At 39.7% G+C, this 26,970-nt stretch overlaps 1 protein-coding gene across 1 annotated transcript in view; it reads right to left on the minus strand.

Annotated features, from left to right (window-relative positions):
* The window catches only part of ABL2 (ABL proto-oncogene 2, non-receptor tyrosine kinase), a 61,064-nt gene that overhangs the window by 16,976 nt on the left and 17,118 nt on the right, over positions 1-26,970 (minus strand). The window contains exons 2-6 of the mRNA XM_083358154.1: positions 13,679-13,849; positions 9,414-9,709; positions 7,271-7,543; positions 5,922-6,006; positions 2,306-2,483 (exon numbers count right to left, since the gene is read on the minus strand). Coding sequence (XP_083214280.1) covers positions 2,306-2,483; positions 5,922-6,006; positions 7,271-7,543; positions 9,414-9,709; positions 13,679-13,849 — 1,003 coding nt within the window. The remainder of the gene's footprint in view (positions 1-2,305; positions 2,484-5,921; positions 6,007-7,270; positions 7,544-9,413; positions 9,710-13,678; positions 13,850-26,970) is intronic.

The following is a 26,970-nucleotide window of genomic DNA, read 5'->3' on the forward strand; positions in this document are numbered from 1 at the left end:
TAGTACTAATAGCGCCAGAAAGAATGAAGAGACTGGGCCAAAGCTGAAAGGACGCCCAGGTGTGGATGTATCTGGTGGTGAAAGGAAAGTCCGATGCTGTACAGATTTTTTCTCCATAGGAACCTGAAATGTAAGATCCATGAATCAAGGCAAGATGGACGTGGTCAAACAAGAGATGACAAGACTGAACATCGACATCTTAGGAATCAGCGAACTAAAATGGACAGGAATGGGTGAATTTAATTCAGATGACCATCAGGTATATTACTGCGGGCAAGAATCCATCAGAAGAAATTGAGCAGCCTTCATAGTCAATAAAAGAGTAGGAAAAGCAATACTGGGATACAATCCCCAAAATGAAAGAATGATCTCAGTTCGAATCCAAGGGAAACCATTCAATATCACAGTAGTCCAAGTCTATGCCCCAACCACTGGTGCTGAAGAGGATGAAATTGACCGGTTCTATGAAGCCCTACAGCACCTTATAGAACTAACACCAAAAAATGATGTCCTTATCATCATGGGGGATTGGAATGCTAAAGTAGGAAGCCAAAAGATAACCGGAATAACAGGCAAGTTTGGCCTTGGAGTGCAAAATGAAGCAGGGCACAGGCTGATAGAATTTTGTCAAGAGAATACGATGGTAATAGCAAACACTCTTTTCCAACAACCTAAGAGACGGCTCTACACATGGACATCACCAGACGGTCAACACAGAAATCAGACTGACTATGTGCTCTGCAGCCAAAGATGGAGAAGCTCTATACAATCAGTAAAAACAAGACCAGGAGCTTCTCATTGCAAAGTTTAGGCTTAAACTGAAGAAAGTACGGAAAAACACTAGGCCACTCAGGTAGGAACTAAATCATATCCCTGACGAATATACAGTAGAGGTGAAGAAAACAATAGAATAGGGAGGACCAGAGATCTCTTCAAGAAAATTGGAGAGATGAAGGGAAAGTTTCATGCAAAAATGGGCATGATAAAGGACCAAAATGGCAGGGACCTAACAGAGGCAGAAGAGATTAAGAAGAGGTGGCAAAATTACACAGAAGAACTATACAAGAATGAGCTTAACATCCCTGATAACCACGATGAGGTGGTCACTGACCTCGAGCCAGACATCCATAAGAAAGCTGGACCATAAGAAAGGCTGAGCACCAAAGAATTGAGGCCTTTGAACTATGGTGCTGGAGAAGACTCCTGCGAGTCCCTTGGACTGCAAGGCGATCAAACCGCTCAGTCCTAGAGGAGATCAACCCTGACTGCTCTTTAGAAGGCCAGATCCTGAAGTTGAAACTCAAATACTTTGGCGACCTAATGAGAAGGAAGGACTCACTGGAGAAGAGCCTAATGCTGGGAAAGATTGAGGGCAATAGAAGAAGGGGACGACAGAGAATGAGGTGGCTGGATGGAGTCACTGAAGCAGTAGGCATGAACTTAAATGGACTCCAGAAATTGGTAGAGGACAGGAAAGCCTGGAGGAACGTTGTCCATAGGGTCACGATGGGTTGGACACGACTTTGCAGCTAACAACAAACTATAAAGGTGTTCCTGTAAATGTCCTGCTTGTCATATATTGGATTGTAATCAGGATAGTGTTTAAATAAGTGTGTGTGTATATGCATCTCTGTGTATGTATATATGTACATACATATGTATACACACACATACGCGCTCCACCTGTAAAAGGGCCAACAGGTGTAGTCATTATTTTAATGAATTGATAGTGAGCTGATTCCAAAACCTGATTCAAACGGTATTGCCGTGAACTTGGTGCTGTTGTTCAAAAACTTGTATTTGTCTGATGGGAATGTAAAAGCTAGCCTATGTTAAGCCAACAGGTCCCCTGGTATAATGATTGCCAGATTGCCATTTGATCAATCTATTGTAACCATGAAAACATCTTCGGACAACTTGGACTCCCTCGGCTAAGGAACAGATATGAGCACTGCCCCCTAGAAACAAATGCACAGGGGAAACCTTCCCTTTATAGTCAAAATGAGACACGTTTGGGGGCAAAACATATACATAGGTTTCTGAGCTTTCCAATGTATAATACATTACGTTAGCAGGCTTTTTTTTCCCAAAAAAGAAACTTGCTATTTGTCCTCAAATTAAAATAAATTATAAAACTAGGGCAAGATCCCTGAGATTTCCTTCAGTTCAAATTAGCTTGGAATAAGTCTGATCAATCGAATCCTATTACACCTTCACCCTCAAGATAATGCACTTCAATTCATAGAGGCATTCTTACTTTCTTCTTACATTCCTACTTTACAGAATGTCAAGGTTTTCTGCTGACCTATGAATGAAATTCTTCTTCTCCAGGTACTCCATCGCAGAAGATATTTGGGTGGCCATGTACAGCAAGACAACGGCAGTCACTTCTTCCCGATTGCACTCTCGTAAATAGTCCAGCAGGTTCCCATAGGGCATATATTCGGTTATTATATAAAAAGGGGGCTCTAGGGTGCACACACCTGAAAAAAATAGGAGAGCTGGTAAATCCTTATGTACTTACAATTTTGCAATAAAATCTAGTCAGTAATTGTCAAAACTGGTAGCACTGCATTCAACATTAAAACATAGGAGGAAAGATTTCTTTCTCACAATTAAAGAAATCCATTTTAATGGTTTTTTTAAAAAAAATTCTCTAGCAATACTACAAAGATTTCTACACAGATAATTTTGACACAATAGAATTTTCACAAGCTAAGGAAACCGGGGGGGGGGGGAGGGGAGAGAAGAGAGATTATAAGCAGTACCCCCAAAGCCCCAGCACCGCATTGTGAAGCCTCATTGCTGAAATGTAGTGAAAAGTCACAGCACTGTGGCAGAGCAAGAACATAACCATCATGCCAAAAAGGAAGATAGAGATCAGCAATATGTGGTGTTTGGGGGGGGGAGGGGGTCATAAATGAAGCAGGCCCAAATCTTTATCACATGACTGTGGAGCAATGAAATGGTCATAGCTTTGAGGATCAGTAATAAGTTCATTTTTAACACCACTGTAACTTTGAACAGTCGCTGGACAAATGGGTGCTAAGTAAAGACTACCTGTAATTACATATGGTCCTCAGTTTAATTTCAAAAAACTACTTAAAGAGTTCATTTTCAATTTCTGGTGACAGCAATCTCTCCTCCATAAATTACTGCTTAGATATTAGAAACAAAACAAAACAAAATTGCAAGACAGGTATTTAGAAAAATCTGTCTGTCACCAAAATCAAGCAACAAACCATACTGCTTTATTTCAATGACAAATTTATTAGCAAAAAGGCGTCCACATCAAAGCCTCTAATGTACATAACAGGTGGCCCAAGTCTGATACACATAAAGCAGTGGCAATTGCTGCTTCCCCATTAGCAAGATTATTCTATAATCTGACACCATAATAATATAGCTATTTAAGAAAAATTTAAGAAAAATGGAAATATATATTGCAATCAAAGAGATCATTTATTGAGATCAGAGACAAAGACTACACTAAATTTTGGGCTGGGAATGAGTTACAATTGGTTGAAGCTTGTACTTTTGCTTCCTTTAGCCATGGTTCTGAATCTACAGGGAGTGCAGAATTATTAGGCAAGTTGTATTTTTGAGGATTAATTTTATTATTGAACAACAACCATGTTCTCAATGAACCCAAAAAACTCATTAATATCAAAGCTGAATATTTTTGGAAGTAGTTTTTAGTTTGTTTTTAGTTATAGCTATTTTAGGGGGATATCTGTGTGTGCAGGTGACTATTACTGTGCATAATTATTAGGCAACTTAACAAAAAACAAATATATACCCATTTCAATTATTTATTTTTACCAGTGAAACCAATATAACATCTCAACATTCACAAATATACATTTCTGACATTCAAAAACATAACAAAAACAAATCAGTGACCAATATAGCCACCTTTCTTTGCAAGGACACTCCAAAGCCTGCCATCCATGGATTCTGTCAGTGTTTTGATCTGTTCACCATCAACATTGCGTGCAGCAGCAACCACAGCCTCCCAGACACTGTTCAGAGAGGTGTACTGTTTTCCCTCCTTGTAAATCTCACATTTGATGATGGACCACAGGTTCTCAATGGGGTTCAGATCAGGTGAACAAGGAGGCCATGTCATTAGATTTCCTTCTTTTATACCCTTTCTTGCCAGCCACGCTGTGGAGTACTTGGACGCATGTGATGGAGCATTGTCCTGCATGAAAATCATGTTTTTCTTGAAGGATGCAGACTTCTTCCTGTACCACTGCTTGAAGAAGGTGTCTTCCAGAAACTGGCAGTAGGACTGGGAGTTGAGCTTGACTCCATCCTCAACCCGAAAAGGCCCCACAAGCTCATCTTTGATGATACCAGCCCAAACCAGTACTCCACCTCCACCTTGCTGGCGTCTGAGTCGGACTGGAGCTCTCTGCCCTTTACCAATCCAGCCACGGGCCCATCCATCTGGCCCATCAAGACTCACTCTCATTTCATCAGTCCATAAAACCTTAGAAAAATCAGTCTTGAGATATTTCTTGGCTCAGTCTTGACGTTTCAGCTTGTGTGTCTTGTTCAGTGGTGGTCGTCTTTCAGCCTTTCTTACCTTGGCCATGTCTCTGAGTATTGCACACCTTGTGCTTTTGGGCACTCCAGTGATGTTGCAGCTCTGAAATATGGCCAAACTGGTGGCAAGTGGCATCTTGGCAGCTGCACGCTTGACTTTTCTCAGTTCATGGGCAGTTATTTTGCGCCTTGGTTTCTCCACACGCTTCTTGCGACCCTGTTGACTATTTTGAATGAAACGCTTGATTGTTCGATGATCACGCTTCAGAAGCTTTGCAATTTTAAGAGTGCTGCATCCCTCTGCAAGATATCTCACTATTTTTGACTTTTCTGAGCCTGTCAAGTCCTTCTTTTGACCCATTTTGCCAAAGGAAAGGAAGTTGCCTAATAATTATGCACACCTGATACAGGGTGTTGATGTCATTAGACCACACCCCTTCTCATTACAGAGATGCACATCACCTAATATGCTTAATTGGTAGTAGGCTTTCGAGCCTATACAGCTTGGAGTAAGACAACATGCATAAAGAGGATGATGTGGTCAAAATACTCATTTGCCTAATAATTCTGCACTCCCTGTACTTTTTAAAAAACCATTTCTTTTAGGCATTTGAGAACTAAGAGATGAATTTGAAAAATAATAATTGACTGCCAATTCCACCTCTGCAACACTTTAAACACAACATTTGCACAAGTCCAAAGACTGGGGAAAACCGACAAACACAGATTCATTCGTTCATTCATTCATTCACATAAAATATAGGAGACAAAAACTGCACAGTTTGCGGTGGGATGCAATTTACTTTAAGCAGATGTAGCCATTTCTAATAGTATATCAAGTGTGTGGAAAGTTGGAGACAAAACTCTCATGCTTAATGAGCAAGATCAGCAAACACAATTTCATAAGAGAAAAGCTTTCCTGATACTAAAGAAACCAATCTGATGTTGAATTTGATAACAGCAGCACGGTTACTGGTGGGACAATACTGGAAGGATAGTTTGCCTACTATAGAAGAATGGGTACTTAAAGTATCGAATCTTGCAGAAATGTCTAAGATTTCTGCTTATTTGAAGGATCATTCACAAGAAAGATATATTTCAGTTTGGAGAAGATGGATAGATTATATTCAGAATAAATATGGGACTAAAAAGTTCCACTTAGCTTATGAGTAGATTTTAGAGGGATATTGTTATTAATTTTAGTATTAGTATTGATTATTTTTTTGTTTAAGTTATTATTATTATGTTTTTAATAATTTGAATGTATTTATGTTAAATATTATGCCTCAACTGTTTGATGTGTGCAGTTGGAATGCAACAAATATGTATTTAATACAAAAAGAATTGTGTGATCAGATTTGTACACTCACCTAATAACTGTACTAGATTTGGATGCTTGATTTCCTTCATAACAGAAGCTTCTTTCAAAAATTCCTCTACCTCCATAGTATCCTCCTGGAAGTTTAAGACACGATTCCTCTTAATAACCGCAATTAACTTACACAAAAATTTGGGAGCAGATGCCTTATTACAAGGGGGGCAAATGACAGACCAAGATACATACCCAATTTCCCAGCTCTTATTTTCCTGGTTCCCAACCCAACCATAATAACAGGAAGGTAGGAGCATACAGCAGAAAGATCACGTTCAGGAGATCAACACTTCTGCAATCATGACTTTCTGAATCTTTCTAAATCCAAAAAGGTCTATCTACTGGTTGCATTATATTTCCAGAAGTGACCAGCCAGCGGTCTCTATATCTGCTCACAAAACAGGTATTCGCAAGTACATCCCTTAATTTACATTAAATATTTTAGAAAATAATATTTTAGTCATGAACATCTGAGCTTTTCCAAGTGGATCAATAGTACCTCAAGCAAATGATGGAACACCTTTTCAATTGAAAGTACAGGTTAATCTCTGCAGGAAAGGCTTTTTACACATATATACTCTGAATAAGCCTGTAAGCTGTAGCAACATAGACACCTGATAAAAAACAAAGCACTGTAGCAAAACTGAGATGCAGGATATATGTTTCTGACAGTATGTTTTGTATATAGTATATGTATATGCACAGTGGTTGCCTTAACCAAGAATTTGAAAGAAGGAAAATGTCAGCCATTTTTTATAGATACCATCTCCTAAATACACGGAGGAAGAGCATCTCTATTTGTACAGGTAGTCCTCAACTTAAGACCGTAACTGGGTCTGGAACTTCTATCATTAAGCAATGAGGTTAACTGAATTGTGCCCAATTTTATGATGTATTTACCCTGGTTGTTAAGCAAGTCACCACTACTGTTAAGCAAATCTTGCTTCCCCCACTGATTTTGCTTGTCGGAATTGGCTGGGAAGGCTGCAAATGGTGGTCACGTGAGGCCAAGACGCTATAATCACAAATACATGTTGATTGCCAAGCCCCTGAATCACAACCATGTGACCGCAGGTATGTTGTGATAAGTGCAAGGACTGGTTGCAAGCCACTTTTGTCTGCACCACTGTAACTTCAAACAATCCCTTAACGAATGATTTTAAGCTCAGGACTATCTTTAAAAAACTGCCAGTACTAAACAACCCAAGTTCACAAAGTTTGTCTTTTGTAGCCACAAACCTCTGACATTCAGGACATCAGCAGGCAGACAAGTACTCTAGGCCTAGCAGTGTACACTTCAGATGCATTTCAATAACACTACCAATGCTCTCAAGACTGCGATCATACCTTGAGTGTTTTCACTGCAACTGTAAGGTTATATTTCTTCCACACTCCAACATACACTTCACCATATTGTCCTCCACCGAGTTTGTGCTTCATGGTAATATCTGTTCGTTCCATCTCCCATTTGTCATGGATGGGTGACACTCCATAGACTGTGGGCTTATTGCACTTAGGTGCTGGGTAGTGCAAAGTTGTTACGAGGCCATCAGCTACCGTTGAGTGGTGGTGAACTAGTTCTGCCAATGTGTTAAAGCGACTTTCAGCTGTCACATATACCTGTTAAAGAGGAAATGAAGACCTTATATAAACTGCTCAACATGGGGCATGAAAATCTAAGCAAGTGAGAGAGAAAAAATCCTCTTCTCTCCGAACCATTCTCCTGAATCAAAATAATCAAGTGTTTATGAAAACAAAACATTCTGAGTATTTAGAGATAGTCATTCTCGAAATTACTCTCGCAGCGCAGAAAAGGTCTTCTGGAAAACCAGCCTGCAGGCTTCCAAGAAGGATAGAGAAAACTCCAGCACGGGCAGAGCCTACTTGCAAGCTCTCAACTCACTCTTGGCCCAGCCTTCTTCATGCAAAGCCTCACAAATAGCCAGTAGCTTCCAATGTACTGAAGCCTGCTGGCCGGTCCTCAAGGAGTGCTTTTGAGACACACCCTGCAGCTCACGTTGGAAGCTGCTGGCCATTGGTGAGATTTGCAGGAGGAAGGCTGGGCTGAGACCGAGCAAAGGGTTTGTGAGCTGAGCTTGCCTCCATCCCTCGCTGAAGACTACAGACTAGTTTTCCAGGAGCATTTTCAAGCTGCAGAGGGTATGCTGTGCCTCTGGGAGTCCTACATCCTTCTGCTTCCTTCAGCTGTACTGCCACTGCAAACAGTCCCTTTCTCACGCTCTCCACCTTTGCTCAGGAAACTGATGCCTGCATTCCTGCCTTATCTGGTGACCTACAGCATCATGCCTCACTGTCCTGCTGCTTCCTCTTCAGCCAGGCCTGATTAGCTCTCTCTTCGGCAGAGAAGCTCTGCTGCCCTGCTGCACTCACCATGCACCTCCCAGGGCTGCCTATTTTCCCAGAGCCTGGATCCTGGGAAAGCAGGAGGAGGAGGAGGAGGAGGAAGAAGACAGTGAAAGTCAACTGGGGGCACAGATAGGCAAATGGGGGAGTTGGTCTTAAGGGTGGGCAGGTGGCCAACATCCAAATTTTGATCATGTAACCGTGCAGGTGCTATAATGGCTGAAAGTCATAAGTCCATATTTTTCAGTGCTACTGTAACTTAGAACAGCTTGAATGAATGGTTGTAAGTTGAGGACTACCTGTACTGTCCCCTTAAACTTTGCTTCTTCTGTATTTTCTGCTTGGACAGTTCTGGGGTTTGCTCCAGGTACTTTGGCCTTCCGATGACCAAGTAGTTTGTCCAGAAGGCAACTGGGAAATCATTTTCTGGAATAATATGTGACTACTTGATCTTGCTTCCTTTTGGTTATTTTCAACTTGATTATTAGAGCGATATTAGTCCCTCTTCATAATATGCCTAGCAACTGACCCTGCCTAATGTCTCCAAGAGATTTATCTAAAGAATTAGGACCAAAACCTTTATTTTTCAAGAAATGAACCTACTACAAATAAGAATTTCCATATTTTCTATTTTTCACCCAGAATGATCAGGGGATACATAAACTTTTCAATGTTTCTAAATAAAAAAAGATTAATAGAACCAACCTGCTTTGCTGTAAACCTGTCATATCAAATTTAACTGAATTACCACAAGAGTAACTTTCTCACAGCTCAGTATATGAATATATCACAACACATTAGTATAAAGATTTAACTAATAGAGAGTTGGTCTCCCAAAATGAATTTCTACAATTTCTGCAAAATAATGCAGAGGGCAAGGGGGCTGCTATGAAGAGAATAGAAAACAGAACCTATTATCTCAATGCTGCCTTGATGTTTGAACAATGGCTAATCAACTTGCTCATGAAGCACAAAACCAGAAGAACATCCCTTCCTAGGAAGGCACTTATTCTTACAAAGATAGATGGAATTACAGAATATATTTAAGATTTCTTTGGCTCAAACGTTATATACATACATATTGTATTTATACACACACAAAAAAAGTTTCTCAGAACAGATTTACCTTGCCATCTGTGGTGGTATTGATCCTGTAGTGGTAAACACGTCCCTCGTACCTGAGCGAGATTGACAGCTGTCCTGGGCTGCTCTCACTTTCTCGAACAAGGAAGCTGCCATTAATAAGGCTGCTCAATAGATATTCAGCTGCACTGCGTGATACTGGTCCATGATACCAGGAATGCTTCTCCAGGCTGTTTACTGGAGTGATGTAGTTACTTGGCACCCATCCTTGTCCATTCTTGGAGCGTACTTCACTCCATTCACCATTTTGATTGTAACCCAATACACGTAGCTTCTCACCTAAGGCAAAGAGAAGACTCCAAATAGATAAAATGGGATTTATTTTAAAGTTGACCTTGTCCTAATCATATAAGAAATAGTCTCATTCACACAAACAAGAATATCTAAAAGTAGTAACACCTAGAAATTAAGCACAGAGATCATTTATTTGTGTCCCATGTCAATGTCCCGAGATGTCTCTCACAAAACAGATAGAACAGACAATTTCTTTGTATTACTCCATTCTCTCATAAATGAGTTTTATAGCTTTTTTCTGTTTATAATTTTCACCATGATGCATCACCATACTGCACAACATGTTTCCTTAATATTCGTTATGGGTAATCTTATCAAATAAGCATTGACCTGGTACACTAGTAATACTATTTCCAATTTAATTTAGTACAAAATATGAACCTGCTTACAATGACTTAGTACTGCATGAACTAGGCCACTGTGACTTGTTCATCAAAACACAGATTAAAATATTAAAATATTCTTTAACATTAGGTGTGAACTACACTATTATGTACATCTGATATTAGGCTTATAAAAGTGTGAAACATTAAAAAGTACAGGAGTGGAAAAACATCATCATAATAATAAAGTTGGAAGGGACCTTGGAGGTCATCTAGTCCAAACCCCTGCTCAGGCAGGAAACCCTATACCATTTCAGACAAATGGCTGTCCAGTCTCTTCTTAAAAACTTCCAGTGTTGGAGCAGTCACCGCTTCTGGAGGAAGGTTGTTCTTACTGATTAATTGTTCTGTCAGGAAATTTCTCCTTAGTTCTAGGTTGCTTCTCTCCTTGACTAGTTTCCATCCATTGCTTCTTGTCCTGCTCTCAGGTGCTCTGGAGAACAACCTGGCTCCCTCTTCTTTGTGGCAACCCCTGAGATATTGGGACACTGCTATCATGTCACCCTCGTCCTTCTCTTCATTAAACTAGACATACCCAATTCCAGCAACCGTTCCTCGTATGTTTTAGCCTTCAGTCCCCTAATCATCTTTGCTACTCTTCTCTATAGACTCAGCATCTTTTTTGCATCATGGTGACCAAAACTGGATGCAGTATTCCAAGTGTCGCCTTGCCAAGGCATTGTAAAGTGGTATTAACACTTCATGTGATCTTTTTTTTTTTTTTTTCTTTTTTTTTTTTTTAACACTTCATGTGATCTTGATTCCCTCTGTTAATGCAGCCTAGCACTGTGTTGGCTTTTTTGGCAGCTGCAGCACACTGCTGGCTCATATTTAAGTGATTGTCCACTAGGACTCCAAGATCCCTCTCACAGTTACTACTATTAAGCAAGGTACCACCTATACTATACCTGTGCATTTGGTTTTTCTCACCTACATATAGAACCTTACTTTTTTCACTATTGAATTTCATTTTGTTAGATAGCACCCAATGTTCAAGTCTGTCAAGATCCTTCTGTATCTTAAGCCTGACTTCTGAAGTGTTGGCTATTCCTGCCAGCTTGGTGTCGTCTGAAAATTTGATGAGTTCCCCAACTGTCCCGTCATCAAAATCATTGATGAAGATGTTGAAGAGTACTGGGGCCTAAACAGAGCTCTAGGGCACCTCACTATGCACTTCCCTCCATGCAGACACAATTCCATTGAGGACTACACACTGAGTACGGCCGGTCAACCAGCTACGAATCCATCTGGCGGTGATGCTATCTAACCCACATTTTTCTGTCTTATCATAATTCTTGTTAGGCATATGGTGTTAGCCTACAATGTTGGGTTGAAAATATATTAACCATGATGTTGTTATGTCTTTAAGATGTTAATTGTCCAATGGGTGTGTAAGTGTTCTAATGGCCATAAGAGGGAGCTAGTAACGTAGCTTCTTTCTCTGAATTCATTGCTCTCTACTATTACTGTTTTTGCTCTGTGATAAACCTGAACTGTGTATTGACCTCTGGACGGGTAAGAAGACTTTGTATTTTGGATTGCTACTTGGACTGTTTATTTTTGACTGTGCATTTTTTATTTTTACACCACCTTAAAGTAAACTATTTTTTGCTTTTACAACTCAGTATACTCTTGTGTTTACTGCTCTTACTGCTCTCAGTACCTTTCCTTGTCTGTGCAACTCTTTGGTAGCACAAGGAGACCTCTGCACAACAAATTCCTTAACAATTCTGACCAATAGAAATTGGACAGTAGAATAGCATATTCAGGAATATGAAAATCATATACTTGAATTACTAAAGGAGACTGAATTCTGTAAATCAGAAGAATTTTTCAGCTCCACTACACACCACAGGTACTGAGAATCTCAAATTTATTAGGACTCGGACAGATACTATATATGATCAGATCAAAGTAAAAATCCAAGGTTATAAAAAATTAACTGAATGAAGTGATGACAGATGGTTGGGTGCCAAGGTATCGACAATATTGAATTCTACTTCTTTGTAGAAGGCTTTGAGACAACATTCTCTCATGTGCAGTATACAAAAGTGAATGCTTGCAGATCTTTATACAAGAGGACTAAAATAATTTTTGAGGGGACTAGGTGACATTTGGAATTATTTTAGCCTCTAATATGTCCATGTAAAAAATGATTGTCATAGGAGACTTGCCTAATCCCAAAATGAAAACCACAATGAGCATGATCTTCTTGAAACACCCATCTCTTATATCACCAAATCTGTATTCTAATATTTAATAATTTTACATCATCAAAGACTTTAGTAAAAAGCTCTAACAGAATCAATTTTCTTTTTTTAAAAAATCTCCCTCCTAAGAATATTTAAAGATAACCTGGGGCTTAAATACTCTCTTTGATATAGTATCTACAGATCAGGAGTTAAGAGACTGGATAACCATTCTGCAAAGTAAAAAAAATTTTTTAAAGGAGGGGAGAGGCAAGGCAACAATGACTGATCATAGTGAAAAGAGCATCAAAACTAAGAATATTTCCCTGGGCAGAATGGGCAGGAAGTACCACAACTGTGATATAGCTTACTGCTAAATCGTAGCAGGTCTGTCATTCAATGCAGTCTAGATGGAGAACTGCTGTTGTGCCTCATTCCTTGATTCAAAAGTTAATGCAGAAAAAGCTACAGTCTGCTCTAGTAGCAAATTAAATAGCATCCTGCCACAGAGAAAATAATTCAATTTCTAAGAAAGAACATGTATTAAACTGAACAGTTTGCCAACTGGTAGATGCACTGACAATGCAAATATGGAACAATAGTGTATTCTGATGTTATTTTTGTGTCTTGTAGGTTTGAGCAAAAAGTTAATACAGTATAAGCCATGTTTGTTGCCTATGCAATGAGTCTTAACTGAAGGCAAACAGGGCTACTCTATGACATACATGCAACACATTCAGGGAGTCCACTTTGAAATTCAGAGTGTTCTACAACCCTGGCACATAATTCTCTTTTCTGACTAGGACAATCAAATTCAAGGCTTTACATACTTATTAGTCATTTTGACGTTTTAGTAATACCGTAGTTGCCTATTTTTGGCCAATGTTACAAATCACATTATACAACACTATTTTACACAAAGAAAATTTTTTCATAGTTCAATGAAATAGAATTTGAGCTTGGTAAATTTAATTTTTAAATCAAATGTAAATAAATTTTGGGTTGATATCATTTGCTTAAAGAAAAAATATAAAGGAATATATTTTCCTACGTTTAAAGAATATAAGAAAGTGAAGTCCCCTGCCTTCTTGATGAAAAAGCTGTAAGATATATTTAGTTCATCTTACGTTCAATGATTTCCCCACATTTGATAATCCTATCATTTCTGTGCCCTTCAACTTTTCCTGTAATAATTATTGCTGTTGCCTTTTCAATAAATACATTTTATTACTGACACCAACAAACGAACCTTCGCCCTCACCCTCACCCGACCTATGATATTTGCCACCATTGTAAACTTCTGTGCAGATCAAAATTAGGTCTCTTTCTTATTACATTCATGCATTCTCTCATATGTATAAATAGGAGGCAATTATGTTTACCTTTAGTGATGCTGAGTGTGTTGTCACCACTTGCTACAAAATCATAAAGTGCAACAAAAAGATTGGGGTCACTCTCAGTGGCTCCTAGAAGGTTCTCCTTGGAACTCCACCTGATAGCTTCATTCAGTGCCTGTGGTTCAGTGTCACAACCAAAGGGGCGGTGGAGAGCCTCTGAAAAGGAAAGAAAAGCATTTTTTTTTAAATTTTCTTTGAAATATAGTAATGTAGTGACCGTGGTCCTGAATGGCACATAAAAAATCAAGATTAGATACAATTTCATAACCAAAAGGCTAACAGAAATAATATCGTATAAAAATTAAAGCCTTGTGCTTAAATGAATTAGAACTTTTCATCTCGTGCATGCAGTGCTTAGTCAACAGGAATGTTATTAAGGATATGGTACAATGGAATGGACGAGAGGATTGGGGAGATGGTCTCCCGATCTGCATATAATCAGCAGCATCTAGCATCCACTTGCTTTGCCAGCTAGTGAAGCTCCATCTACACTACTAACTAATGAAACAACCATTAAAAAGCAAACTGAATGATTGAGAAAATGCCGTTAACATCTGACCATAATTTACTCCATTTTAAATTATGTATCTGTGCACTCATAGGGGACATACACAGAGTACAGAGATATTTAATTGTACTTGATCAAGAGCCAATATACTATTTAACAAGTAGTTTGTACAGGTAGACCATGGTTACTAATTGCTACATTCATTTTGTAACGGAATTAGCCTATTATGTTTATAAGTCGTGACAACTGTAAAATGGGCTGGTCATATTATGGCCATATTATGACCTTTTCTCCAGCAGACATTAAGCACATCGGTGGTTTTCTATCAGCACGGTTTTACCAGAAATCAGAAGTGCTGGTTTTCAGCAAAACTATCATAAAACATGATCATATGACTGTGGGATGTTGCAAGCACTTGTAAATGAAGCCATGTTGCTGAGCACCTGAAGTTCGGTCATGTAACTTGTGGAGGGTCCCCAACTGTTGGAAATTCGAATCTGGGTCGTAGGTCCGATTTTTCAGGTGTCATAATTTGGAATGGTTGTATGTTGAGGAATACCTGTACTGATTATACCTTATCACATGACACTGGATGATCTCTTTTAGTGGCTTTATGGGGAGATTGGATAGCTCCTTAATGGAGAGTGCTGAGATCTACCAACTGAAATCAAATGTAATAAAACAGTCCTCTCTTCCCTCATGCTCCCAGTTCTGAACTCTGGGAAATGATCCAGAATGTAACTGAGAAATCAAGCAGGATCGGAATGATTGTATTCTCTCATCCCAGATTTGCCACAGGTCGTCAATAAAACTGACCAATATAGTTTTAATTTAACCTCCAATTAAAAATTACAGGCGTTGTCTGTAGTAAGAAGCAAAAAGATTATAATAATCTCAAATATCTCAAGTGATTAATCACTTTCTTTAATCTCTTTAAGAAACAGTTCTCTTACAAATATAATGGAGAAAAGAATGTTAAAAGCTCTTAATAATTACAATTGAAACAAGTGTTTCTTCTAATGTATTACTTTCAACAATGCTCACCAATTTTTAATAAAAAGATGGCAAACTGCCCATCCTACCGTTCTGAGTCAGTAAGATCCCTGTACTGTAAATCAAACTTTAACACACTTTTAATCCTTTCAAGAACCTCAAGAGGGAAACATACATTTTTACACAGCGGTAGAATAAGAGCCATGCAAAATATTGTTTCTCAAGCCTACCTTTCAAATCAAGAAAATTGGAAGCGGACACCTCCTCAGAAAAGGAGCGGAGTTGCTCATCACTCTCTCTGTCAAAACTACTTGACTGAAGCACTATCTCCACAATCATGCTGATTCTTACAGAAAGCCAATCCAACCACGATCCCAAATCCAAAAGTCCCCCGGCAACACAGCATCCTATGCACACTACTGAAAAGAACAGGAGCCAACAGGAAAAGCAAGACAGTTGGTGTGGGAGGGGAAGCAATGAGCAAAGCATTCTTTTTAGCAACTGGAAACGGGAGACGTGGAACTTTTCCAACTGCTAGGAAGCAAGGAACCAATTCTATGTTCAAACATTTCTGAAACTGATAGGATATAACAATGAAATTAATTCATAGTTTAGAATTAAGATTGCTGAATAGAAATGATTCCCCCCCCCTTAGCTGACAGTTAACATATATATTGACACGTAATGTTTTTCAGTGTGTATAAAATTAAACCAGGATTTTGCTGTGAAGTCTTCATGAGCTACTAATTTATGCCTGTAGCAAAGGACAAATGTCCAACACCAGCTGTCAAATTTGCTCGGCTTTCAACTTGATACAAGATTCATTCAGACAACACAGCAAGCCTAGCTTATGGCTAGACACAAATGCATCTGGATGACTCACACTACAAGTGGCAGAACTGTAATTTTTACCCATTATTTTAGGCCGCACATCATGAATATTCAGTGCAGGTAATCTCCACGTTTCGACTATAACAGTGCCTAGAATTATGGTCATGTCATTATGTCAAATGATTATTAAGTGGATCACCATGTGCCCAATCTGATTTTATGACTTTTTTTTTTGCAGTGGTAGTTAGGCAAACATAGCAGTTGTAAGATGAATAGCATGGTCATTAAGCAAATGCCACAGGTGTTATATGAACCCATTGTTTGGAATGGCATTTTTTTGCCAGAAACCAAAAGTAAACATTGGTTTCTGGAAAAAAACCATAATAAATCATGGTCATAGGACACGGCAAATGGCTGAAAATGAGTGATAATTGTCAAGCACACAAGATGCAATCACGTGATCCTGGAGAAAGGGTGCCAGAACTTCAAATCTGGGTCAGAAGTACCATTTGGGGGAGTCTGTCATAATTTCAAATGATCATTAAACAATTGGTTGTAAGTTGAGCACTATCTGTAACTGCGCTGTTATCAGTGTCGATATTTTTACGGAAGGTTGTTGAGGGTGTGCTTGGTGCTTAGTTACAGACAGCCCTCACGCTTTCCAGTCTAGGATCAAGCCAAGGTACAGTATTGAGAAGGCATTGGTCACAGGAGCAGATGACTTCTGGAGGGCTCAAGGTGGGGCTTGTGCAACCATCCTGGGCCTCCTGAATTTCTCAGCGGCTTTCAATACAATTGACAATCTTTCTTAGCTGGCTTTGAGACTAGGAGCGGGAGGCACTGTTTTGCAGCGGTACTCCTCCTTTTTCCATCTTTCAGTGTGGATTGATAGGACAAACCCTAGGCCCCTGTCCAATGCAGGGTGCCTCAGCACTCAAATCTTTTCCCTCTCTTTTTTAATATCTAAATGAAAACACTGGGTGCGAATATTCGCTGGCGTCTATAGCATCATCACTGCATTACACTGATGATATTCAGTTACACATCTCCATCCCTGTCCAGGTGATGCTATTGTAATGCTGACCAAGTGACCGGAGGTTATGAGGATCTGTATGATGTCAGCCTTCCTGGGTAGACCAGACAGGAAACATGACTAGATGAGCTCCTGCAAATCCAGCTTGTTATGAGGCTATACTAACAGAATCTTGCAAATCTGAAGATTCAAACTTCCTGCTGCCACTTTTAACTGTCTGATCAGTTAGGGCGGACCCTTCCTATGATCCCTTCTCTGACCATTAAGCCCCTCCGTTTTCCTGACTGTTTCTTAGGCAGCGTGTCCCCTCGAGGCCTTCCACCCATTCCACTACAGTTAGGAAGGAACAATTTCGAGTCAGTACTGAAAAGAAGTCAAACTCAGGCGTGCCAAACTGCCAGCCCGTGGGCCAGATGCATCTTGCCGAAACTGCACCCACCCCATTGCTGGCAATGGGGAAAAAGTCCTGATACGTCACGTGGCTTCGCGAGTTTGACATGCCTGTTCTAACTCTTTTTCTCCCTAGAGTTTGGCAATATGTCATCTCTGACTCTGAATAAGGTGGCACTCCCGTGGACAGAACTGGTACACAATCTGGGATCCTTCTGAACTCACTGCTCCTGCTTAATTAACAGGTGGCAGGTTAGGAGGTCTTTTGTACAATTTCACCTTGTGAGCCAATCGTATCTTTTTCTAAACACAATTGATATTTTTGCATCAAAAAAGAAATCACAAATCAAGCAGATTTATATTACACATGCCAAAAGAAACAATTTTGACTATTTGTCACCAAATTATTAAAGTCAAAAGAGATGGCAGAGTCTAACCAACTTCACAAATAATCCTCCCATAGTTAAGAAGGATCAGATCTTATTACTGAAATAAAAATTTCAATACTAATAATAATACTAATACTAATACTAATACTAATAATAATAATAATAATAATAATAATAATAATATCACAATAGAAGTCTAGAATTTAACTAGATAAGCCTATTTCTGTTGGATTTTATATAGCAATATCAGATTAGCAACTAAATTTCAATGCTAGAATGTCAGCAAAGAAACTAACACAAAAACAAAAAATGTGTGCTGTAGCCATTCAACATTATCCATCAAAGCCCCAAGTAAGGGGGCATCGTTCCACTTGAGGCTGATGAGCAATTTGGGGGTTTTATGCACACGTCTCCTACTTAAGGACCAGGTGGCAGTTGTGGCCAAGAACACCAATTGTGCCTTTTCCTGGATAGGAGACCTTCTAGTCTGCCACTCATGGTTTGGGTACCTTGCATGTAGACTAGTGAAACCCATTCAACATGGGGCTGCCTTTGAGGACCACCTGGAAGCGGCAGCTGATCCAAAATGCAATTATGGACATGCCTTGGTATATCCATGATAATATCTCTACTACAGGAATTAGTGTTTTCCAGCAGGCTTCTTTCTAGGTGCAATTCAACCTGCTGGTTATCTAACACGCTACTAAACCTCTTGTTCCCATAACCTTTAACTGAGCAGAACAGTGCATCACAGGACAACAATTTCTGAAACAGGGTGCCTCAAATGGGCTAACTTACAGAATACATCAGAAGTCTGGGATCTATCACTTCTGTGGAATTGAAATATGGCAAAAATCTGGGACCCATGACTACTGTGGAATTGTAATGTGCAAATTTTATAAAAGATTTTATAACGTAATAGTTATGATAAAACATTTTATAACATACCGTAAATCAAAATCTCATACAAAACATTTCCCGCACTAATGTTTGACAGTACTGTACAGTTGTCCATGACTTACAATCACAATCGAAGCAATAATTTCTGTTGCTAAGTGACACATTTTGTTAAGTGAGTTTTGCCTCATTTTATGACCATTCTTGCCACAGTTGTTAGGTGAATCACTATAATTGTTAAGTTAGTAACATGGTTGTTAAGTGAATCTGGCTTCCTCACTGACTTTGCTTGTCAGAAGGTTACAAAAGGTGATCACATGACCCTAGAACACTGCAATTGTCATAAATATGAGTCAGTTGCCACATGTCTGAATTTTGATTACATGACTATGGGGACATTGCTATGGTCATAAGTGTGAAAAACAATAATGTCACTTTTTTCAGTGCCATTTTAACCTTGAACAATCATTACATGAACTGTTGTAAGTTGAGGACTATCTGTACTGTTATTTTCAAAACAGTTACATCTCTAAATGTACTTCCAGTGAAGGCAGTACATTAGAAGTTATGTCATACTTGAAGACATTGAGGAATCTGTAAGGAAATATCCCTGAAAGGATGACCCAATTGGTTGTCTAGTTCAGGGCTTTTCAACCAGTGGTACGGGTACCACCTGTGGTACATTGACACCTGGCAGGTGGTACGCGACCATCCTAGAAAAGTGGTAGTGGGGGAGGGGAATGAGCTGAACCGGTGGCAGCACCGCACAAGCCTGAGTGAGAAGGCTGGAGCTGTAGGGCTGTCAGGGCTCAGCGGAAGCGCCAGGATCGGCGCCAGGCTCCACCTGGAGCCCGGCGCTGATCCTGGTGCTTCTGAGCCCAGAAGAAGCACCAATCAGCTGGAATGTTGCAGCATCTCCAGGGTCTTGTGATTTACATTCAGATGCTTGGCAACTGATTTGTATTTATGATGGTCACAATGTCCCAGGGTCATGTGAAGTGACCAAAACCTGCTGCAACCACCCAGGAATAAAAACCAAACACCCCCCACCTCACCCCCACTGCCAATCCTCAACAGAAATGCTCATAACTATGGAAACCTCGGACAGGAGGAAGAGCGCTGCCGGGCGGGCAGGCAGGTGTCTTGCTCAGCTGTGGCTTGGGGACACTTTTTTCAGTGCCATTGTAACTTCAAACAGTCACTAAGCGAACTGTTGTAAGTCGAGGACTACCTGTAATTCATCACTTTTTTCCTTTCTTTTTTTTTTTTTTTGGTCATCAAGGTGTTTTTTTTAATTCCATTTATATCCCGCCCTTCTCTGAAGACTCAGGGCGGCTTACAAGCTTAGCAGTAGCCTTTTTGACACCTTGCTAGGCGACTGGTGGTACTCGGATGTTGCTATATCCTAAAAGTGGTACAATGGGTGAAAAGGTTGAAAAGCCCTGGTCTAGTTACCATTAAAACTTTCCTGACATATGGCCTAGCTATCTCCCTTAGGATCTGCCCATCCTGTTTGATCTGATCACTGGCATGCTCCAGGTACAGTCAATAAAACAATGTCATTTGACTCAGGAATTATGCCTTGTCTATTCCTGCCCTCTGGAACAGTATTTCCCCTGAGAGTTTATGGGCTCTACCCTAACATTTAAAAATGCCCATGAAAGGTCTTAGATTCCAACCATGGGAACCTCAACGTTATTCCTTTCCTATGGGATATGCAAAATCTTTTGTGTTGCTTATATTTTGATATTTGATGTTTTTATCTGTTTCTTACAGTATATAGCATTTGATATTGTTTTGAATTGGGTGGCCATACCCATTTAACTAATACTTCTTTCAATGCAGTCTTAAATACAAATTTATATAAAATATAAAACTTAATACTATTCTAGTGTGCATACAAACATCTGTATTTCCAAGCCATTATAATTAGCCAGTGGAAAAAGACATATGAATTATATGTGTCAATACACTATTAGATTTGATTCCAATATATTAAGAGTTTAATTTTCATAATAAACTATTAATATACATGACTGTTCAGGAATCACATAAGTCGCAAAATATAAATTGTGACCTAAAATGGACTGGATTTAAAATTAATTCACCCTGATTTCCAATATCTGTTAAATATTCCATATCTGGCTTTACCTCAGGAAAAAGGGCACAAACATGCCCAGCAATTTACAACACAGCAAGTTTTTTAAACATTACCCATTCTAGCCTCTGCAAATCAAATGAAAGAAAACATCCACATTCATCCCAATTAAGGACATATGTCATTGATCGTTATTTTAAGAACCTTCCTCCCACACAAAATGAAAGCTAATTGACTTGCTATTACCTCATTCCATCCTCTGGTGTAAATGGAATGCCATAAAAGACTTGTTTGTCTTGAGAGGCCCCATTCAACATTTGTCTCTACCACACCTGTCTTTGCAATTTACCAGTCTTAAGATTCAGTTGTCTATACACTCCAAGAAGGATATGAAAAAAGAAAACCACAAGGGAAACCAATATTAATACAGAGCATAGTCTCTGCTTATTTAGTTGTTATAGACCCCCTCTTAAGAAATCAATTACATCATACTGCTGATGGCTTCTCAGAAATATAAAATCTTTGTGAAAGCAACCTTGGACAACGCAGTAAGCAGCATACTAGAGTTATGATTCTAATAGAACGCAAATGCTACAGCCCATATCTTTACTCAAAGTTGTATGTACCAATGTAAATCCTATTTTTCCTACCTAGAAATATAACCCCATGAGTTATTTATAAAAATAATAAAGGCAGAATATAAACAATATAAAACTGTATTTGACAGCAGCAATATATGAAGATACTTGAGGTACAAGGACACTTTAAGAGCTAAAGCATATTTCATATTTTATCTCAAAGGCAATAAGAAAGCAAATGCAAAGATCTCAGCACGGAAGTTAAAGTATTTCAGGCAACTACTAGACAAGAAACAATACTACAGCAATATCTGAAAGTCACTGAAGAATAAAACAGACCAGGAAAATCTAAGAAAAGTTTTCCTGTCCAAGGAAAATCTTCCAAAAATCTCTGAATTCAGATGCAGGTTGCAAACTCCAATTGCTATACTAGAGGACATCAATGGACCAATAGTAACTAATTCAAAGAAGATCACAGAAAAAAGGGAGGAGAAATTTGGTAGTAGCCTCTAGTACTAGAAGATGAAGTTAGATCAGCATTCCGGTCACTACCAAGTAGGGAGGCTACAGTAATTGATGGAATATCTATAGCAATATGCAAGCAACAGAGGAAGAACTAGTAAAGATTCTAACCACGCCATGCTAGAAAATCTAGAGAACAGCACAGTGGTGAACTAATTGGAATATATCAATCTATGCAGCAATACCAAAGAAGGAGGCAGAACAGAGTATGCAAACCATCGCATAATATCCTTAATTACACATGCTAACAAAATAATGCTTAGGATAATCCAACACGGTTTTAGAGCCCTACATGGAAAGGGAATTGCCAGATGTTCAAACTGGCATTTGGATAAGCCAAGGAACATGAGGAACTGGATAACTGAGAAAGCCAAAGGATAAAAAATAAATACATCAGTATGTACGTAATTAATTACAGAGAGGCTTTGATTCTGTTGACTAGGCCAATCTGTGGAATGTCCTTAGCAAAAAGAGAATCCTAGTACATCACAGGATAAACCTATATACAGGACAGAAGACAACCTCTGAATGGATCATGGCGAAACTAACTACCGTAACTGACTTCAGATTGATGAAGGAGACACCCCCTTACTCATTCTGCCTATATATGCAGAATACTTACTGAGAAAACTGGATTGGAAGAAAATGATCATGGTTTTAAAATTGCAGGAAGACACATCAATAAGCTTTGCTGTAAGGATAGCTGAGAAGCAAATAATCTGCAAGTTCTAGTAATAAAAGAAGCACATTAAAGAAAATGGAACTAACATTATATATTAAGAAGACCAAAGTCATGACAAAGAGGTACAGCAACCAGGCTTAGACTTGTCAGTGAAGAGATGCTACTGGATAATTTCTACATTTTAGGATCAAGTGTCAATGTTAAAGGAGGTTAATAGTCAAGAAATGTGTTGCAGACTAGCACTTGTTAGAATAACAGTGACAAAGATGTTCATATGCTATGGTGTTGTGTTTATGCCTAAAAAGATCAGAACTGTGAAGGAAATTAGTTTTCCTGCTGACACTACATGGAAGTAAAAGCTAGACTCTGAACAAGCTAGACAAAAGAGTATTGGTGTTGGGGCTTCCTAAGAATATAATGGATAGCCAAGAAAACAAATCTATCACCTTTAGAACAAATCAACCTAGAGTTCTCAATTGAAGCACAGGTGATTGGGGTTAATGTATCATACTTCAGACAAGTTATATGAAGCCCTAGCTCTCTGGAAAGATTTAAGACCTCTCAGTTCCCTTCCAGCCCTACGATTCTATGATTCTATAATGCCAGGAAAGGAAGAAAAAGATGATGATGACCAACAGCAAGGTGTACAAACTAATTATAGTGATGAATGCACTGTTGCGAGAGGGATCTTTCTGGAGGAAATCTATTATATGGTTGCTAAGAGTTATCACTGACTTTGTGGCACAAAATCAAAAAAATACTTCTGCAGTGATATATTGGACACTTGTTTTTTCCCTGCCTCAAAAACATATAAACAGGCAAGATCAAAGATTTGGACAGGAGGGAGCAAAAGCCTATAGCATGGATCTAAGAATCTTGTAACTCAGGGAAGTTCTCCACAGATAGAGGAAGCACGCCAGACAAGGTAGCTAATTGATAAAAACAAGCTAAGGAAATAGAGAATCCACTACTCTCCAACCCCCAACCCCATAACTAAGACAAGACAGTATGTGGCCAACTAGTAAAGTTACTAATTTTAATAGATTAATTGCTTTGCTTAATGTAAAGTAGTAGTTGTGTTACAGTAACTGATATGGTTTTCTACCAGGATAAAAAGAAAGAAAGGTACCATAGTTGTACTAAAATGCAGTGATTAGCAGGGGTCCCCTACCTCCTACCAGCAAAAGTATCTGAATTTCTGATACCACACTGATGTCATTCTGTCACAGTAGTTATGACAAAGCACAAAATAAGAATTTACCAGATGGTGAATGGATCAGAATGCTATCTATCACCTCTACTCCAATCTTCCAAAATGCCACTTTTCACCATAATGTCCTTATTTTTTTCCTTGCTAAATGAATAGGCAATTTTTTAAAATATTTGCACCTGCCCAACATTTCTTTGGAAGTCCTATAAAACCTAGAATGATTCTTAAGATGAACATTAATCAGTTTAGTCATAGAATTCAAATGAAATCCAACATTAAGCAAGTACATTTCTGCTGACACAGAAATGACATTTCTCATCTCTTCTCCAATCCATGTATTCCAGCCAGTCTGAAATCTGGGAGTTACATGAACCTGAAATATTTTAATAATTTATTCAAACAGTAGAATAATACCAGCGAAAAGATCAATGCTGCCACATGTAAACTTTCCTGTAATATTTCAAACAAAGAATAACTTCAGTTTAGGGAAACCCAGCATAAACAGAAAAGTTTTTTTACTCATGGGAAGAAAGATCCCCGAGATCAAGAAGAGCCAAGATGTGCCATTCTCATCTCAGCTCTATCAGAGCAGGATCCACAAATATGACCCATGCTCTCTCGTACTGTGTCCTGACCTGAAATCTGACTGGAGAGAGATTATCTGCTTCACCCAAAGCTCTTTGAAACTACAACCTGCCTATCTTCTCTTAGTAACCTTGCTAAGAAAGGTAAAGTTGGTGCCTGGACAAAAGTTATTCAACAACAATTGTGGGGTCCAGCAAAGGCATCTTTAGTAAGGTATGTTCATCCATCTCTTTCATAGCAGATGGCACTCACCTTGTCCCATAAGGAAGCATTAACCATCACATATACCCACCACATGCTATCTCCCAGGAAATTTTAATCAACCAAGGAGGTCATGGATTAAGCAAACAGACTTTAGGTCAGTAGAACTCATGATTCTATTCACTTTCTCAAACACTTCCCAAACAACCAAAGTCTCATTTAATTTACATGGCCTTGCCCAATAGGAGTGCAGTTTTACACAAATCTCAGCAACTTTATCTGATACTTAGAACAGACCCCATAATGACACTGCAGATGTTTCTATAGCTCATGTGGACCTAGCTATGCTGACTCAGGAATTCTGGGAGTTGAAGTCCCTGAGTCATAAAAGAGCCAAGGCTCTCAGTTCTGAGATTTGATTTTTTTTCCTGTAAAGAATCCCAAGTCAGGTTTCCACTATTCTATAGTAAACCCATCCAATATCCTACAGTAACAAATTAAAACTACAGTACAGAAATAAATGTTACTAAATTTAGATTTTTTAAAAATAAATCCAAGAAAAAATGAATAAACAAGAATGAAGCTCAAAATCAGAAGCTTGAACTGGGTTTGTTCCAGTAACAGAGCTAAATTCTTTAAAATAGGCTCCAAAAGAAATTAAAAGGTCATCCTTCTTAGAGCAACTCATGGAAAAGACCAATCAAAATAATCAGAGAACCAGAGCAGTTTTGCTGCAAGACCTTAGTGACGGAGCTTTTTACTTTAGAAAAAGGCAAACAATAATAGCGGTTTATAAAATCAAAGAGGCCCATTCTTACAATGCTTCATGAGACCTCCTTCTTCAAATTGTGTGCACCACTCAATCCTGCACCCCATTTTCATGATCCTTCAGAAAGCTTCTGTTCTTCCTCAGGTCTTGCAAGAACAGGGCTCCTTGGCATTCTCCAACTAGCACACTGGCCTGGAGAACAGCTGAGTTGGGAAACGGTTCAACTTGGGGAGAAGTCTGGTGCTGGCTGGGTACCCCTTCTCACCAATGGGAAGAAAAGGACCCAGATTGTTGGGGGCAATAAGCTGACTTTGTAATAATGCTGCTTGGGGGGGAAGCCCTAATAAGCAGGCATATACATAGAATGAAGGCTATTGCTAAGCACATTGGTTTGTGCTTTAGATTGTAAGTCGTCCTGAGTCTTCGGAGAAGGGCAGGATATAAATAGGATTTTAAAAAAATGGTGGACGACACTTGGCCTCGGCAAAGCCTAGGGAGTGCAGGGTAGAAGGGGCAACTGGGGCTTTCTGCAATAGCGTTGGGGTGACTGGCATTTCTCAATGTAAATAGCAGTGTTGAGACTGAGGTAGATGCCAGGAGTCAGTGGCGGCTGGCTGAGACTGCTGAAGGCCCTGGGCCTCTACAGCAGTCCTAGCCTGATTGCTCTCACCAGATGCCACTGTGCAGGGCAGCCAAAAGGGCACAGGTGGAGTGGGGGAGAATAGCCATTGTAAGCATTGCTGGGGCAGGTGGGGCAGCTGAGGCTTTCCAAAAGAGGCATTAAGTCTTATTTTAGGGGATGTCTTCCCCCCCACTGTCTTGCCTTGTGGCAGTGGCACCAACAACCCCTGTCCAGCAGCAGCCCGCGTGGCTGTTGCCAGCCCACTTTTGCTGCCGCTCGCGCACCTCACCCCCCAGCCTACATTTCGCCAGCAGAACCTTCAGGAAAGGCCTCTGCAGCCCAGATCAGAGCTCTGGGTTGACAGGTGCATCACAGAGGCCTTTTCCTGAAGGCCTCTGCTGGCAAAATGGAGGCTGGAAGTGACGCACGCAAGCTGCAGCAAGCAGTCGCAGAAGAAGTGGGCTGGTGGTAGTCACATGGGCTCCTACCGAACGGGGCTGTTGTTGCCATCGCCGTGAGAGACCTAGCTGCGGCGGTCCTGACGTAAGCAGGTGCAGGGCACGTGGGGCAGCTCCACCCCCCACCCCAGCTTGATTTTCATGCGTGCACCTCTCTTTTGTGCAACCAAATGGTAGCATAGTGTGTGTGTGGGGGGGTCTTAACTAGGGCTTATTTTGGGGGTAGGGTTTATATTAGATGCACACATAAAAATCAAGTTAGGGGCTTATTGTCGGATTAGGTCTTATTTGGGTGCAAACACAGTAGGTCTCCCAGAGCCTCCCCTACCTCATGCAGTACCCCCCACTTCTCATCCAGAACTCCCTCCTCCCTCCACTTAATGAACTGAAATTCTTGGATAATGACGATTCACCGGAAATGCTGGGGTTGGGGTCCTTAAGAAATGCAGTCACCTGACATCTCATATCATGATTTTCTCACTTAGTGGTGGAAATTCTTAGTCCCAATTGT

This window comes from Vipera ursinii (genome assembly GCF_947247035.1).
Source record: "Vipera ursinii genome assembly, chromosome: 3".
Lineage (NCBI taxonomy): Eukaryota > Metazoa > Chordata > Lepidosauria > Squamata > Viperidae > Vipera > Vipera ursinii.